Here is an 18495-nt window from a genome sequence, read left to right on the forward strand (position 1 = left end):
TCCTTAGGGACGGCCGAGGAAGCAGGGCTATGACAGCTCCTGGCTGCAGCTGCCTCCTTTGAGTAGGAACTGCCAGGTTGTTGTCCTGGTGCCCGCCTGGGCCCTGGCTGCTCCAGCTGGAGAGGTGCCAGCCACGCTGGAGAGCTGCCTCTTGCCCCGCAGCAGCCCCGGCTCCCAACACCGACAGCTGCTCCCCACGGTGCACGAGTAAGGAGCACACCACTTGGCTTCAAAACATACAATATACTTTATTGCCTGCTAGATAATCAAAGTGAGGAGTAAACACCATAGCTGGAAAAAGCAGAAAAGGACCAGGAGAAGGAAAAGAATATTCAGTCACCAAACAAGTTATCAGGCAATAAACCATACACAATATAAATAATCTGTTTCCCAAACAACTAAATCTTTATTTTGCTAATGGCCATTATATGGTTAATTATCAGTAGTAAAATCTCTGGATTTCCTTTTCTACACAGCATTAGTAGTAAGAAATATATAAGGGACTCTGCAGAAAGCAATACAAAGGAGTTATATACACAGGCACCTTCTGTGGAGCAAGAACAGAACCTCATCTAATAAGGAAGGGCTATCTACAAACCAGAAGACCATGGTAATACAATATTAGCTCAGACTTAGTTTAGCTGCAGCCTTTCCACAAGGTAGGCTAGCCAACTTATGTATACATATATATTTTAATATAGATATATATAGAGATTTATTATTTTAAAAATAATGTGAACTACCTGTAGTTCCTAGACTAATTTTAAAGAGGCAGTGTACCTTTCTGAAGCTTCATTTCAGGAAGTATATTAAAAATGGTATATAAAAGACTAGCAGACCCAAGCTCACATATTGAGTCCTGATATCTTCCCTCCAGCTTCTTTTTCTAATGCTATAGCTGCCACCTGCATTGACAGCAATGCCTTTAGTCATCTGGATTGCTATTTATGTTGCTGTAATTGCTACCACTAAGTTTACTGGATTATAGTGTTAGTAATTGTCGATTATAAATAGCAATAATGCTGCAGTACACTGTCAAAGCCTGCCGCATTATGAAGATCTAGTCTGTATGTGCATGCAGAGTTTTGTTGTTTAATCTAAAAGAACATTTCTCAGTCAAAGTGCTTCTCTCCTGTCAGCTCTGCCACGTTTTTCAACCACATGGCAACGGCTCCTCTGTCTTAAGGAAGATGTGATGCCTCTCACCCCACATCAAGTTCTCAGCAGCCTTTCACACAGCACCCATGCATCCAACTTTGTTTTCAGGACATAACCCTTTCCTCTCACATAGCCAGTGTCCTTAAGGCTACTAAATATGACTTATTAAAATTAAAACTATTTGAGGAAATGCTCTTAACACGTTTTGGTCAAATCTCCAACTGGGCTATTTGAGTCTTGTGCTCCCCACAGAGGGCAGGGAGCAGAGTGCTGTCTGTTGCTGCTGCCCAGAGCCAAGCCCAAGCTGCCAGCAGGGGATGAGGAAGGGAGAGACATTTGCAAGGAGCACCGTGAGGACCTGGCAAGGCCCAGGGTGCCTTTTGTGCCACCCTTTTCCAGTGTGCTCCCTGTTAGTGTCTTGGGGTCCACTGACAAAGGCAAAGTGGGAGCACGCACATGCAGACAGGCACCCCTTCCAATGGATTTCCTCCTGAAAACAGGGATGGAGGGACAAGGCCCCTCTTGTAAGCAAGATCACTTTGTTCTCAGCCCAATCCTGGCTGCTAACATGAGATACTACACCACTTTTGTTGATGACACAGATGTCACTTAACACACTCCCTGCCATGGGAGTTTCTAGAAGCCTCTTCCCAAATCAGTGATCACACCCTGATATGCAGTTGCTCTGCCTCAAGTACCAAACCAGTGCTGAGGGTATTCCCCACAGCCTGCCTCATTTCCTGACAACCTGCCAAACCAGGATCTGGCCCGTGGGACTCAGCATGGTCCCACCTGCACAAGTGACCACTCTGCTCCCCTGGACCTCCCAGCCAGGGACATGCCACTGGCAGAAACAACCCCCAGTGGAAGCTCCAACATCTGGCCAAAAGCACACAGCACACACTCAACGAAAGCCATCTTTGATAAAGCACAAAACGTGTCAAGAAAAGTGTGGCAGTAAATAAAGTTTCCCCTAATAATTATGACATTTTGATAGGGGAGCTTAAAAATAGGTATTTGAAAGAAGGATGCCCTGATGGAACAGGATGTATTTGCAGTGTTAGAGAAGGAAGGATGGCTGGTACCTATGAGCATACCTACCATGTGCACTCCACCAGGCAAACACATCCTTGCTGAATTTAGCATTGCCCTCTGCACCTCTGATTACAAAACAGTAAAGCTACAAAGTTCCTGACTGGTATTTCATGTGAACCCAGATGCAATCTTAGCTATCCAAGCAGCAGGTATCCTTCTTTGTCTCATCCAGGTACCCACTGGGAGCAGGCAGGAAAGTACCACAAGAAGAGGGGTGCACACAAAAGCTGGAAGCTGAGCTTTATGGTGCATGATGTAAATTCTTCTGCCTGTATCAGGAAAGACACTGTGTAGGGACACTGCTTAAAACTCAGTCACTTCAGTCCCTGCATCACCACCTTAGAGCATCACTTCCCCTTATTTATGCCCTTAGACTTCACTTTGCTTTTGACATACACCGAGCAAGCACAACACAAGAGAAATGACTTTTTTTGTATTTTGCTAAGAATTTTGTGCATGCAAGGGTAACAGGATCAATGTTACTTTTCAATTCTGTAATTCCTCTGCAGCTCTACAAAACTCAAAGCACTTGCTGATACTCAACAGCAGGGAAAATGTGGGAAGCACCTTGCTATGCTCAGAAGAAGGGAAAAAAAGAAGTACAAATTTTAAGTGAGAAGAAATTACACTATAAAATCAGCTGAATAGTCATCTGTACTGGCTGCTCTTGTGGTTTTTTCACTACTGAGTAACAGGGTGTAATTTGGAAATCATGATCTGGTTGATCTGCTGCAAAGTGCAACTTTTTTTTGTCACTTTTGTCTCCACTGTAACCTGGTTTTGCTTATTCCAGATAGGGTTCCCAGAGGAGAGCAGCACTGAGAAAATGAGGGGCAGCACGAGGGATTAAGAGTCTATCAGAGCAGGAGAGAAACTGTGAAACATGGAAGAAAACACTTTTCCTTCTCCAGGCATCACTAAAGATTATATTGATGGTGAAAGCCGAGGACTACTGAACATGCTGGTTAATTCACAACTGAAGTGCAGCCTGATAGGCATCCACCTGTTTCACAGTTTGTGTGTGACAACAGGAGCAAAAGCTCCTAGCACTAAGCCATCCTTGCCAGGTTGATTATTGGGCTTGGGGAAAATAATTTCATCCCTCCCACAAGCTTGGTTTCCCCTTTTATAGTGACAGTTCTTCCAAAAACAAAGTTGTTGAGGGAATTGCGTTTTCTAAACTGCTCTGTTGCCCCCCTTTCCTTTTTAGCCATTAATATTTTCTCTCTCAATACTGCCCTTAAAAGTCAGTTTTTGGTCAGCACACAGTTGGCATGGGATTTCATCAAAGGCTCATACTGGAACTGAACAGACCTGGGTCCCCCATCCATCCAAGCTCCTTGCTATACCCATGCCCATAACTGGGGCCAGATGTCACCTGGAGCAAGCATCCATAGGAAGCCTCTGCTTTGTGTCCTGTTGTACCACTTGTTTCAGCTCTTCAACACAGCACCCAGTCCCTTGCTGCTTTGCTGTGACTCCCTGGGTGTCAGTGCCCAGCTCTGTACCACCACATGGAGCAGCTCAACGGGGCCTTGGGGCACCACAGCAAACAATGGGCACTGAACGCCTCCTCTGCCACCACCTGCAGCTGTTCCCTGCGAGACCACAGAGCCCTGGCTGTGCAGGGCCGGTGCTCGGAGCACCCCAGCAGCCTCAGCAGCCCTGGGCAGTGCCACTGGCCATGACTGTGGCTGTGTGGGGCTACAAGGGGTGCCAGGCACTGCAGGAGGCACTAATGCTGCCCAAGCGGGGGGCTTTGCCATTGCCTTCCCCACCTCCAGCTTTGTGCGGCGATGCAGAAGAGCAGGGCTGGTGGGCCTGGAGAAGGGTCCCAGCCCATGCCAGTGCGCCTGGGACGATCTCTGCCCAGTGCCTGGACCACTAGAGTGTTAGAAGTTTGCCAAACCATTTCTTGCAAGCCTGCAACTTCTGGTGAGTACAGCAAACCCCTGCCCTGGCAGCAGGCACAGTGACCAGAAGTCCAGGCAGAGAGCCTCCTGACGAGCCAGAACAGACAGAAAATGAAGGCAACTGCCCAGCCTGCAGTATGTGCTCTCCCCTTTGCTTCCCCATTAGATGCCTATTCCCAGTAATGGGCTCTCAGCACGGTCTGTCCCTCAGAGACTCCTCAATAAACTGTGGCATTGCCCCAGGTAAACTGGTGCACAGGCAGCAGGGGAGTGCATAGCTCTTGCAGCACACTGGCCTTGCTCCATTAGTCTCCTAAGCGTTTCAGAATTATTCCACTAGTCCTAGTTTGGAGCTGGAGAGAGGATTGCAGGCACAGCCATGGGTCTCTGTCTCAAAGCAGAGACCCGGGGATGTCCCGGTCCCTGCACTGCCAACACCATTGCACGCAGCTTTTCCCATGTCTTCCAGGGAGAGGCTGGATCAGACCCCAGGCAGGGGTCCTGATGCAAGCACAGGTGATGCCTTGCTAGCAGCATCCCAGCAGAGGATAATCAGGAAGAAGGCTTGTTTCCAAGGCAGGAGGCAGCGGAGAGAGGACAGCTGTAGGCCAAGGGCAGGCTCTGGCCCCTGCTGGCTCTCCAGCCTCTTGCTGTGGCTGGCACAAGCACTGCCTAACGAAATGGATGCTGTTCTCTTTTGGTTTCCTCCTCGTAATATGGCTTTACTGATGGCCTTGTAGTATTTGAAAAGGGTACCAAGGAAAAAGGCTGGCACGCTGGGTTGGTTTGGGGCTAGGGATTTTTTGGTTTGGTTTTCTGTTTTTTCACTGTCTGAACTCTGAAAAAAAAAAATTGAAGGCAACTACTGGATAGAAAACACAGCACGAAGAGAAAGGTCTTTTTGAACCTCTCTGATATGGCTATTAACCATCAACCTGACACATCATTCGAGGAAAGAGGGTTTCAAAGGCATGGAGGAGTCCTGTGGTGAGCAAAGTTGGGCTGGTGCTCCTTGAAAATCTTGTCTCAGATTTTATCTGACCATTATTTCTAAAGTTGCATTTATAAAAACAGTTAAAATGCTCCTCTATCTAATGCCATTTGAGGACACTGTTTTCGTCTCCTATACCCTAAAATTTTGTACTTAGGCACTGGGGGAATAAATCACCCTCAAAAAGACAGTCAAACACTGGGAAAAACAGCATGGGAAATGGTTGATTCTCCACTATTAGAGGCTTTTAAGGACAAGTTCAACACCCACCCATCCACCTGTCAGGTCTGTGCTAAGTATAGCTTAACCTGCCATGGAAATTCTCTAGCTGATGCCTCCAAGTCCCTTTTGGCCCTGTGACTCTGCACCAAGCAAATCCTGCCAAGATCTCATCCTGCCACAACCCAGGATGTGTTTAATATCCTGTCTGGCTGTTTGGTTTTCTGCCTTAGCTTGCTGTTTGTCCAGGAACACACACAAGCACTTCAGACATCCTATTAAGAGTCAGCTTACACTTTCCTCACACACCACCAAAACTCTGTCTATTTATACAGTCACCCTTAAAAAAGATAAAAATGGGGAGCAGCAAACCAAGAAGAACACACAGGAATATTCACCCTGACTTTCAAAAGCTGTCACAGAAAGCTTTCCTTCAGCCTTTTTCAATCTTGAAAAATGTGGACTGATCTGCTGAAAAGTTGGTAACGAACAAGAAATCCCCACACTGACAAGAACCACTGACTCTTTTAAATATCCTTTGCTGGTTCTTGCCCATGGATTGCAGGGGTTGGGCAATCAAAGAGCAGCTGGTTTTTAAAATCTGCTACAAGTAGCCCAAAGAAATTATGTGGTTTACATGAAACATGACTCTGTCTCAAAAAAAAAAAAGAAGAAAACAAAGCAAAAAAAAAGAAAAAAAAGAAAAAAAGAAAAAAAAGTCAAGCTTGGAGCCTGGGCCATTTTAAAACAGGCACTCACAAACATCAAGACAAAAGACGTTTAGGAAATAGCAACACTACTGCGATGATGATGTGTGACGCTGCATTTCTAACACGAGTGCCCAAAGCTGACCTCCCACCCCCAGCTCCTCTCAGCTGGCTTATGGTGCACAATTAATGCAGCAACATAACAGCAGTCAACCTGCAAGGAGTGAAAGGAAGTGAACAAACAGCAGCAGGTGCAGTGGTCGGCCACGCTCACCTACGGATGGCAGTGGGAATCCATCTGCTCACCATTTCTGCAGTAAGCAATTACTTCAGCAACTTGCTGACCCACTCTCACCATAGAAACACAAGCAGAAAATGCAGAACTTGATTTATGGAGGTGCTGGTCTTTCCTTATAGGCTTGTCTGCACCCTGAGTTAATCCCCCCCCCCCCATTTATAAATTTCACATGGGTGAAAAAAGACTATCTAGTGACAGATTTAATTGTGAAAGTCTGTGGCATCCTTTCCCAATTCATGTTTCTTGATGAAAGCAGTGTTCAGTAACAACAACAAGAGGATAAAAATGTCTTTGCATCAGCAATTATGCCCTGTGCACAGAGCCTTGAGAAAACCACAACAGTATTTCAAGGAGATGGATGAAGTTTACAACAGCAAGTATCCAGTGCTTCCACTGCCAATCTCTGACTGCAACAACTCAAACCCGCAGGGAACTGCTCTCCCAACATGATCTCTCTCATACAAAGTGCCTAGAACAGCTTTCAAACACAAGCAGGTGAAAGACACAGAAATAAAAAGCAGCATTTTACGAACTGACAAGACATGCAGGGCAAGAGCCCTTGGCTATGTGAGTCCTGCAGATGCAACTCGGGCTGCAGCTGTCTGCAGCATCTGTCAGCTGGCATCCCTATCCCATCCCTTTGGATGCAGTGGGGCTGCTGCACAGCTTCCCAATGGCCAGGGTGCTTTCTCTGGAGGGAAAGCCATAATGCTGCATGTCTGACCCCACAGGCTTCCCCCACATGTGCTTGTTGCCTTAGGTGAGGCCGTATGAGCAAGGTAACTGGTGTTTATTTGATCTGAAGATTTCTTCAGTAATTATGGAGAAAAAAGTGTAATTGTCTGGGGATTGTCATTTCCCCCTCTAATAAAGAAATTTAGAAATGTGGTAAGAGTTTTATTTTGCAAGTTAAGGCTTAGCATGAGTTCATGTGAACGTTGTAGTCTAATATGCAGTGCTGAAGAGGGTTTGGTTTGGCTTTTAGAAAAAAAAGTGAATTTAAGCCATGCAATAAAAAATGAACCAGGCCAATTTCCCAAAAACGGTGAATCTATTCTCACAACAAACTGTTAGGAGGAGGAAATAATTTATAAGGTTTCAAAAACGGCCTGGGGAGCCCAGCTTTGCTGCTCTATCAACTTCCCAGCAGGATCCCACCTCCCTGTGCCTATCTTTTTGCAGAAGCTGTGTTTGACACACAGCCATGGCTCAGGAAAATTGTCGTTAAAATACTAATAAAAAAACGCTGTGGGTTTTTCAGAGTTATGCAGTCGCTTGGGAAGGTGTGGGATACTGTCCATCCTACTGAAAATCTGTGGGATGTTTTGCTACTGATGTCTACCAAGTGTTCAGCCTCTCAAAAAAAGAGAGGCGAGAAAGGCAAGATGACTGAAAAGCAAGGTGAAAGACTGGCAAGTGAAGCTTGTTCCCAACTTCCTGCAACATAAAGAAAACCAAGGAAAAGATCCAAGGAAAAGATCCATCTCTACCACATACAAAGCATTTTGCAGTGGGGCAGCAGATTTGACAAAAGTGGAAAACCCAACAAGTTGTGATTTTTAAACAGCTTTATGCTGTTTATGTCCCTTGTATCTTGATGGAAACAGATTTCCAGCGGCTGAGATTTATGGGATGGTGGTTTAATGCTGAATACAGATGCACATTCCAGCCATGCCACCACATCCTCCCACAAGCAGTCAAGTGTGACAGGCCAGTGCTGCTAAGGGACTCCCATCTAGGTCTGAGGCAACTCACAGCATCCAAAAAACTACATTTGCCATTTTCTGTTTATCTGAAGATTGTTGAAATAGCTGTGTTTGTGGTTTTATTAATCAAAACTACACAAAAATTGCTCATCTTGCAAAGCACACTGAGTATTTTCTGAGTGGTCTAAAAGTCCAGACATTTCTATTTAAGAATACATTTTTATCTCATCATTAAAGATGCTTTTAAATCCCTGCTGGCAACTCTTGGCCATTAGCTAGAGAAACCACTGTGTCCAAGTGGAACAGCACACATCTGGTTTTTTGTCTAGGTTCTTTAAACCAGTTGCAGATTAACAGAATCCGTGAATATGAAGCTACTGGTTTTATACTGACTCTTGTGTATTATGCTGTTTTCAAGGTTCTCACCCAGGACATGCATCATGAGAAAAACCCTCATAAATTAGTTATTTCAAAAATGCAACCCTTCATCACTAAGAGATTTCCTTGCTGGCATGGATTTCTGCATGGGAAGTAAGTAGATACCTTCACTTTGAAACATCCCAGAGCTCAATTAGCTATGTCCTAAATGTGGTACACTACAGTTACTAGCAAAGATGTTTGGAAAAAATTATGTACCAAGATTAAACAGTCACAGAGCAAATGCTTCCCTCCATTACTTTCCAGTGTAAAACTATGCCCTGTGCCAGCCAAGCACAGTGTATTTTCTGAAGACAGCAAGAAGAATTTTCTTAAATACTGATTAAAATAATGATGAGCACTTGATATTATTTATGATGTACTTGCAGGGAAGCACTCGTTAGCAACACTTGCCAAATACATCTGTCATCTAGGAGTGAATGGGATGGTTTAGAACGGCATCACCCCTTGAGCAGCTCACACATTACTTCTAAATGAAAAGTTATTGCTACAGTCACTGAAGCAAAACACAGCATCCATTCCAAGCCACAGATTTCAACTGCAATTTCTGCTTTATTTTAGACTGCTTGGCAAACCTTGCCCTTGAAATTGGAACCTCTTGAAGACAATGAATTGTCCATCTGCTGTGATGGTAATTTCCCTGCCACCTTACTTCCGTTAGAAAACACTGCTCTTCCAAACAAAAGGAAACACAGCCTTGTTGCCACAACCTGTCAATCTCTGTGCCGCCTACTGAAACCTGGAAGCTCATGAAAGTCCAACTTCACCATCGAGTTCCCAGCTGGGTTTGTTTCATTTTGTATTACAGAAATCTATCTAAGCAGCTGCAGCAAAGAACAGATCCCACACAAAGCTGTTGAGGCATTAACAAACTTTTTGCCGTTCAGAAGAGGAGAGGCTTGTAGCGAAAGAATCTCTCCCTGCCAGAGCCCGGCTTCGTGACAAACACCACAGCTGGGAGTCCCAAACCAGATAACCATCTCAGAACGTAACAGGGAGCAGTCTGTCTGTCAAGAGAGAGATGCACAGTGAATCTGCTTCAAATGACGTCACTCTGACCGATGCCAATGGCAATGGCATGCCTGAATCAATGACACTGCTTTTGCAAGACCGAAAACACATGAACTCCAGAGCCATTACAAAAGCAACTATTACTTGACACTGACACCAAAACCAAGAATCCTGAACTCTGACAGATAGGGACTGACAGACTTCCAAAGTCTCCTTAACTCCTAAAAATGGTACAGTGGTGCTGACCAGGTATTAAGGGAACCCACCCTTGGAAGGAAGGGAATTGATACTCAGATTGGTCTGACTGAAGCCTAATGGTCTGCTCCAACTGGGAAGCCTTTGGTGGGCCACATGTGGAACTTGTACTCCAAAGATGTGTTCCAAAAACTTCTTTTGGATTGGAAGGAGCTCAGGTTTTCTCTTTCCACCCCGCTTTGTTCTCTTAAATTGGATGTTGTTTGATGGCAACACCTGCCTTGTCTTAGCGTGCTGCAATGCTAAGCTTGTCATTCTGACTCAGCTAGCTTGATTTTTGAGTCTATTTCAATTAGCTCATCTTGCTTCACAGGCTGACGAATAAGCTAAACTGCTGCTCCATATGGAATACATGTTTTGTATTTTGTACTTTATATAGGCTGGATTTTCAACCAGAGTTTCAGCTGGGCTTGCAGCAGCGACACCACAGTCCAGCGCACTTCTGCTGGACACCTAATGATTCTGTGATCAGGAAAAGAATCAATAAAGCCTTGATGAAATTTCAAGTATATTTTAAATACAACTGTATTAGAGCTCAGTTTCTTACTGTTGCTGGGCCAAGAACAGTCCACACAAAAGAATCTGACACTGGATAAGAAGGTAGATGTTGTATCTTACAGGTTTTATTTCAGAAAACAAAACAAAACAGAACTTTGCAGCAGAGATAGGAACGCATCTCGTATTTTGTTACAAAGTGCTAGTGTCCTACTGGAGAATGGACAGCCCCATGAGCTGGTGTACAGCAAGGCTACTGTATGCCCAAGTATACTGTGTGTCTCACTCCATGCTGTCACACTGTAGGAACAAAAAGTCTCTCTGAAAGCAGGGTTAGCTGCACATTAAAAAACTGCCGGATGAACAAAGAAAGGGACCCAACAAATGCTATTGAGGGGAGAACACCAGTGTCTAGCAAAGCATGGTGCTTGAATCGCTTGAATTTCCACCCTGTGTTTTTCCAGAAGTATTAGTGGAAATTTACCTTACCTGACAGTTAAGAGTCAGTGTAATGCCAGTTGCAAAAAGCAACCTGAGTGAGAGCTGGGTAACAAATGATCTAGATGCACTGAGAATTAGCTGAATGCAGCAGGTCTTTGGTTGGAAGAACAAAATGAGAGCATAGGAGAAAAGATGGGGCATTGAGGAATGAAGATGACTGTTTTAAGGTAATTTAGTAATAAAAAAAGTGAATAGTGACTTCAAGGTCCCTGACTGCGCATCCAATATTGACAGAACATGTATTTCTCAAAATTTTTTCCACTTTTTTTGCTCACTGAATCAGAACTTTCCTTCCCCTTCCCCATGACCTTTACAGGCCTTAAAGGCTGAAGCTTTTCCATTCCTGGCGTTTCTTTGCAGAGCTACTGATGCACACCTAGTGAAGGCATTGCAAGATTGCATACATTTCTTCTTTCCTGAGTAAATGGCACATAGTTAAAAAAAAGCCACAAACCTAAGTTTCCCTTCTGCTGCTTTTGATTCAGAGACAGGAGATCTGCTCCCATGCGAACAGCCAGTGTCTACTGGCTTCATGAAGTCTGTTATGGGGTCTTCTGTGATCAAAAAATACATTGCAATCAAGGAGGTTTCAGGCATCCAAGGACAGAAAAAGAGAAGATCCCCAACAGTCTAATTTTCAAGCCCCAAGAGGGTAAAATATATGGGCAGAACAGATTCCTGGTTTAAACAAGTTTCCGAAGTAGTGGTAACCTATTACCTTTAAGTTTAAACATTGATGTCACTTGATACTTACTTCTAAGAGAAACCATTTCTGAATTAAGTTCTCTTATGTCCAAAGATTGAAAACATAGCAAGGTCTTCTACTGTGGAATGACTTCTCGTTTATCTTTGTTGACTATAAACAAGCTTCCCAGTTGTGCAAAGAAGACAAAATCCAGAAACATGAAGTAGATACCTAGAAAGCTCAGAAGAAAAGGCAAACTTTTCTCCCAAAGCCTAACTGCACTGAGTCCTGGCTCTCTCTGTCCCACAATTTCCATCTTCATCTCATGTAAGTCCAAAGAATTCTGGGGCACTTGAATGGATCTGTGGATCTTCTAAACAATGTCAACAGTGCTGAACCGGGCTCAGAAGTTTTAAACAATAAAATGGAAGCTCCCAGTATAGACACATGTAAGGAAGAACACTTGAGCAGAAGTTCTTTGCAGAATAAGTGACATCTTCACAGTCATTGTGTAGAAGCTGAGTGGATGATCTGACAGAAAACTACCGCTTACAGTTCTGAGGATCCATCTCTGGGTTTTGGCATCTTCCATTTTCAGGTGAAAATGAGCTTGTTTAAATATAAAAAACCCCAACAAGTTCATACTGTAGCTAAAAACAAATTCTGCAATACTGCTAACTCAGCCATATGTTAAAGTAAACAATCATTTGATGGAAAAGCAGGTGAAGTATCAAAGAAGCTCCATTTGAATAGTATTTATTTGCAATCATTAGTTTTAAATGGGAAACTGTTTACAGGCACACGCTAGATAACCAAAATAGAATGAACATGAAGAAATCTATTTAAAGGTCCTTATCAAATATTTCAAATATTTTATTAAATATTTTTATTCAGTTTCATTATCACAGTTTAATGTACTTTAGCATGTTATACACATGACTTAACATGTGCACTTAAAAATCTCAAATTAGAGGTTCTTGAATAAAATATGACATTCTATAAATGTGCTTATTGACTTAACTAGACACAACTAAGAAGGCAGTAGCTCTGTTACACCATTGATGGAGATGAACTATTGTAAGGCATGTTTACAACCAACTTTGGAGAGAATAAAACCAAACACTAGGTCAAAATTCAGTGGAAATACATGTGAGAATAGAAGTTGAAGGATTGGGCTCCAAGAAGAAAGATCATAGCAAATCAGTTGTGTTAAAACTGTCAACAGATACTGGTTATTAAAAGCAAGCACTGCTGAGAAAGAAGGTTTTTGTAGCATCCAGATTAACAGGTTCTGTTTTTTTCAGGTGTGATTTTTGAAACTCACACCTTATGGTGTGTAATGTGAAGGAAAGATACCAAAATCTAGCAAGGAAGTTGGAAAACTATCGTCTGAGAAACTTCAAGTTGTTTTATGAGCAAACATGGGAATGCTCTTGTACAGAGTACACGCTGAAGTCACTGCACTCTGACATGTGCATGTATATGTACACACACGTGCAGACACATGCACATACATGCCCCTCCTGCTTTTGCTGCCCTCAAAGACCCAACCACTCACTGAGGACAGCAGTAATGAGGGGCAAACAAGGTTTCAGCTGTGGACGTGAAAAGAGCAAACTAGACCATTACATTCGGGAGCCTGGTTAGGTATCCTGAACCGTGGTTTTTCCAGTGGAGTTCAGTGCAGGTCTGCTGGTGTACGCTAACAGCCAAGACCCAGAAATGACAATGTAAGTCTTTGGAAAAACTCAACAAAATGTTAAGCTATTTGCAGTCGCTTTAAAATTCCACCTCAATGAAGGCCCTAGGTCATGATGATGATGTGCCTCCCCCACGAACATCACGCAAGCCCAAGCTTAACTCCCAGAGCATAGTGGTCCGTGATCGGGAGGGTTTCCAGCCTAAGCTTAGGGTGTGTTGCTGAGTGGAGATCTCATGTCAAGTCTTCCTAGATTTCTGCCATAAAAGAATTAGTGGGGGAACATAAAATAGACATCCATCTCATAAGCTTCTTCAAAGTTGTCAGTTCACTATAAAATACTGAGTATATAAATGACTATGGTAGTACTTCAGTGAGAGCATGAACTTCACTGTGCCTTCTTATTGGGGAGTTCAGGGGAGGAGGCAACGCTTTCACAGCCTAAACATGTACTTGTTCATGGCACTCAGTGTCCTGAAGTGCCTGAGCATCCTGGCAGCTGTAGTTGACAGTTTGAAAATATGTACAAGGTAAGGAGAATGCCATGAGTATCGGAAAACATGGCAGAGTTACCTAGGAGGTCTACAATCTATCAAACAAGCACAGCAAACAAACAGCATCTAATGGATAACGTAGGGCATACAACACATATGTTGCACAGTTACGTTTCCCTGCGAAATCAGGACTGCAAACATAAACTCCAGAGTAAGTTTCAAGAGCAGCACGTGGCTTACTCGACACCTCTGGAAACATCAGAAGTCCACCACCCCACGAGCACTGCACCTTCTGCTGTTACAGAAACTGATCTCACTGAATCAAGCAGAGCTAGCGGGCCATGTCCTGCAACCCCTAGGACTGTGGCAGAGGTTAAACAAAAATGCTCCAGCAACATAGTTTGGCTACCGCTGTATATTCAGCCTTTATGGTGTCTGTGCTATATAAATGTTGCTCTTGGAAAATAAAGCACACAGCAATATACAAATGATATCAATGGCGAAGAAGATTACATGATCAAGCCTGAAAGCAAATGGAAGTTAACAAAAGTAGTCTTTTAGGAGAGGTAGCCATATTAGACTCAGCATTCAAAAAAAAAGGGAGTGCACTCAAAAGGGTCGACATCCATTATAGTGTCTTGTAGACCCATCATGTTTCTGGTTTTCCTACATCATTTTTTTGCAGAATGTACACACCCAGGCACACACACACACATGCACACACACACACACACACACACATATATACAAATCTAAATTCTGTTCTAATTCCCCTTTGTTGCCATAATGTTGCCATACTGAGAATAAAGGACAGCTTTCCTTCCATGCTCTCTTAGCTGCCCCATGTCTATAACTTGCCTTCAGTTGGTTCAGTATCTGTACAGTAGCTAAACAGGCAGTGGAAATTAAAACTGCTTCAATTAATATCCTGTTGCAAAAGACAGCATCCGAACTATAAGGCATTCCCTTGTACTGACATAACTTACAACTCTCTACTTGATACAAACTGCAGAATGCTCTTCAGCCTTGTGCTACAAAGGCAGCTTTCATCCAAATAATACAGACCAAAGCTGGAATTTAAACACCACAAATCCACACACTTCTACCAGTCCCTTGTTCTTGTGCCCCATTCCAACAATGCTTATCACTTTAATTTCAAAAGTCATGCACCAATGCTACAAAATAGAAACCCAAACTACCAGGAAGTCTCTTGCTCATGACTTTGGGATACTGTATTAGTATAAAAGAGCATTCAGTCATCTTAAATAAATATATTCTTTTCTGAAATCACAGCACATTCAAGGGGTAGTTACTGCCATAAGCAGAGCACTAAGTAATCTCCATAGATGTTTTCAGAATCATTTAGTCAGAAAAGACCTGTAAGATCATGGAGTTTTGATTGATTTGGTCTAATACCTGGAAAATAGCCTACTGTGGGGATAAGAATCTGCATCTCAAATGTTCTGCAGAACATTTTTCCCATATTTGTATACAGTACTAGAACAATTAAGAAGACATTACAGTCATTTTCTCCCAGCTGCTTAGATGTGTAGCTTCAGCTACAACAATGCATTTTGTATGCCTCAGAACTATGAAATATCAAAGATGACTAAATAAATAAAAGCCAAGGAAAACTGGGACAGTACTGCATTTTACACTTGAGACAAGATTCCCCCCTCCCATGGATAAGTCACAGAGCACAACTACAGTAAATGCTTGTCTTTTTTTTAAAGAAAGATTTATACACAGGTTCAGATCCAGAAAATAATGTGAAATGCATAAATATTGATAGCTTTAGCTAAGTTAAAATGGGTTCAGTAAAGTATGATACAACATATTCAGAATAAACAAAGCAGAAAAGCATCATATTTTGGTTTGCTTGAGATATACATAAGGTGCAACAATTTCTTCTCTAGAGGCATTCGTGGACAACGTGTTAACAGGTAACAGTGTTTGCTGGTATACTGAAGTACACACAATAGCAATAAGAGTTTCCAAAATGAAAGCAGCTGAAATTAATAAAAATTAAAACAAAACAAACAAGGAAAAAACCCAACCCCAATACAGTAAGATATTGGTCTGAAGTTTTTTGTTGTGCTAACAGACTTTGTTACCTGAAAATACTGATACCCTTTCTAGTAGATTCAGGGAAAATTCTAGCTACTCAAATCAAGACATCACTCAGAGAACCAACAAAGGCAAATGCCTAGTGAACTATAAAGCTTTGCAGGATTTCTGCTACTCTCAGTGCCTAATCGCTTAAAAATTAAGCATATCTACAAAAAGGTTTATAAGTATCTGAAAACAGTCATATCCAGTAAACTGACCCAACCCTACCCCCTCTCTAAGGGAAAGTCAAGGAAAAGCAGATCAAGTAAGATATTAATTCATATAGAAAAAAGTAATTTTCTGTTTCTTTTAAAAAAGGTACCATTAATATACAGAAATATCTCCAGGAACAATATTGAAATTTAAATCGAGGAAGGATGGGGTGCTCTGACAAAAATATATCTACTCTAAAGGTTTCTAGAGAAATAAGTTAGTACCATTGTCAACGTGAACGGCCTGCACTGTAACATATTTGGATTTCAGCTAATTATAAAGTGGTCCAAAACTCCAACAGCCACCCTGCTGTGACCCACAAGTTTTAAGTCTTTAAGTTTTCTCCTGTCTTGTTAAAATAACTTATAAAACTTTAATAAAATCTTATTTAAAATACCACCATAGGCTGCAATGGCATTCTAGGGACTCAGATATTTATTCACCTGAATTTTTTAAAAAGCCTTTTCACTGACTCATTGGTTTGTAAATTTTTTTGTTCTTCAGTTGTTCCCTCCTTTCAACACATGCATCCTTGATGGTGCTGTTTCAGTGACACTTCCCCAGCTACCTGCCTTTTGTCAGACCTTTAATCTGTTCTTAAAACTGATGTGGTACATTGTATATTGTTTCCTGACACTGAACCAGAGACTTTCACTTAACTACAATGGAAGGCTAAACCTAGCAAGCATTAATAGTTACTGTCCATATGGCTATTACATCAAATTAGTTACAAAATAACCCCAAAACACATTATCAATTCAGTCAAGTATAAATAAGAATGCCTGATAGAATGATGTAAACTCGCATCATTTAAAGACTTAATTCAAAGAACTTCAAACTCAATCTAATACTATCAAAAGTTCAGCCGGTATGACGAAGACTAATAGAAAATTATTGCTGGAGTCCAATTTGGTAAATTGTTGTGCTACAATGCAAAAAGTAGGGAAACATCTTGTGCTATAGAAGAAGTACCCTGTTGAATTTGTAGCTTTAGATCAATTACTAGTGATCATTTTGCATCTATTGGTAGGAATCAATGCTTGGTTATACAATAGTGTAAGTCAGGATAGTGAAAGTAACAGGCCAAGTGATACACTTGGCTTGCTTTTGGGATGTATTTATGAGAGCAAAGCACAAAAATTCAACACAAGCAGAGACAGAAACTGGCAGATGGATCTGTTTGGTAGTCTGAATTCAGTCAAACGCTACTCTTCAGCTTTAGTTTCACTGTATACAGCTTTCCACTTTACCAACACAAACTGTAATTGGCCCTTTATGCAAACTCTGAAGCTGATTTGGACTGTGCATAGTAACTACAACAATGCCAGTGTCTGTAAAATGTAAAAGGTATGTGTATTGGTGTACACTATATCGAAAAGTCATGGTTTTAAGTTTTTCAGAACTGTGAAATAATACTAAGGTCACTTTTGAAAAACGCATTTGCAGTACTTTTTGTTTACAGGAAAGTTTCACCAAGTCGCTCAGATATCTATGCAAAAATAAAGGAACCCTCCAAGGCATGAAAGACAAGTCAATTATCTGCAGTATTTTCTTTTCCATACACCACTCCTTTTTCTAATGCACATCATCCTGGTTATTCAAAGCTAAATTAAAAAGAAACAAACCCAAACGTAGCCTGTCAGAACTTTTCCCAGTAAACTCTACCACTCCGGTGGCAAATATAAAAGTGCAGAACATCTGGACCTCGTGGCTGCCCAAACACCGCTAACAATGGTACATCTGTCCAGGCTGCCTTGAGTTCTCTGGAACAGGTTTTAAATTCATTCTACAATATAAACGTAGGCATAACCTATTAATATAAACCATCTTAGAACTTAAATCTTCATGTACAAAAATGACTAAGAATATCTAATAGTAACTAGTGCAGTGCGTCAGTGTTTTTGTTGGTTTTTTTTTTTTTTTTTTTTTCATTTTCATTTAGAATAACTAGGTATTATATGAAACTAGTTGTCGTACTCTCTGGTTGGTAAAAGAGATGCTGTGTGAGCTAACAGTAAAGGCAGCCTTTTTCACACCAACCACCTGTTTACTGTTTAAAAGCCTTCAATAGAAAGCAAGCTCTGGGATCATTCCACTCCATTTCAGTTCTTTAACAGACAATATCACCCGCCTACATACTGGGTTCCAATTTGAGGACCTGGCCCAAGTTGCTAACATCTGGCTTCCAGTGAATTCTGGGCCACTCAGAGCAATAAGCACTTTATTGCAGTCTCTAGTTCCATCATATGGACTGACTAGCTTCCCTTGGTAAAGACAAGGCTAGGATATTAGGTAAAGCACAATGTTTTACAATAAAGTGGAGCTTCACTGGTCAGCGCAGGAAATAAGCACTGGAGCCTGAGACATTTCATTTGGCTGTCCATCATGTGGGAGAGGTGTGGCCCTCTGACTTCTGAAAAAGAACAAAAGAAAAGCCACCCATCAATACTTGGAGCATGGGAGGTGCTGTTACCAGACTGGAAAGGAGAGGAAGTGGCAGCTGCATGG

At 42.2% G+C, this 18495-nt stretch overlaps 1 protein-coding gene across 21 annotated transcripts in view; it reads right to left on the reverse strand.

Annotated features, from left to right (window-relative positions):
- Positions 1–228: 228 nt before the first annotated feature.
- The window catches only part of BBX (BBX high mobility group box domain containing), a 153158-nt gene continuing 134891 nt past the window's right edge, over positions 229–18495 (reverse strand). For 18 of the 21 annotated variants that reach the window (XM_032098345.1, XM_032098353.1, XM_032098351.1 and 15 more), the window contains one exon: positions 229–18400. In XM_032098345.1, the coding sequence (XP_031954236.1) occupies positions 18313–18400 (88 nt within the window). In that variant the 3' untranslated portion in view covers positions 229–18312. The remainder of the gene's footprint in view (positions 18401–18495) is intronic. The other 3 variants (XM_032098349.1, XM_032098339.1, XM_032098338.1) reach the window with 1 other exon arrangement.

This window comes from Corvus moneduloides, chromosome 2, assembly GCF_009650955.1.
Source record: "Corvus moneduloides isolate bCorMon1 chromosome 2, bCorMon1.pri, whole genome shotgun sequence".
Lineage (NCBI taxonomy): Eukaryota > Metazoa > Chordata > Aves > Passeriformes > Corvidae > Corvus > Corvus moneduloides.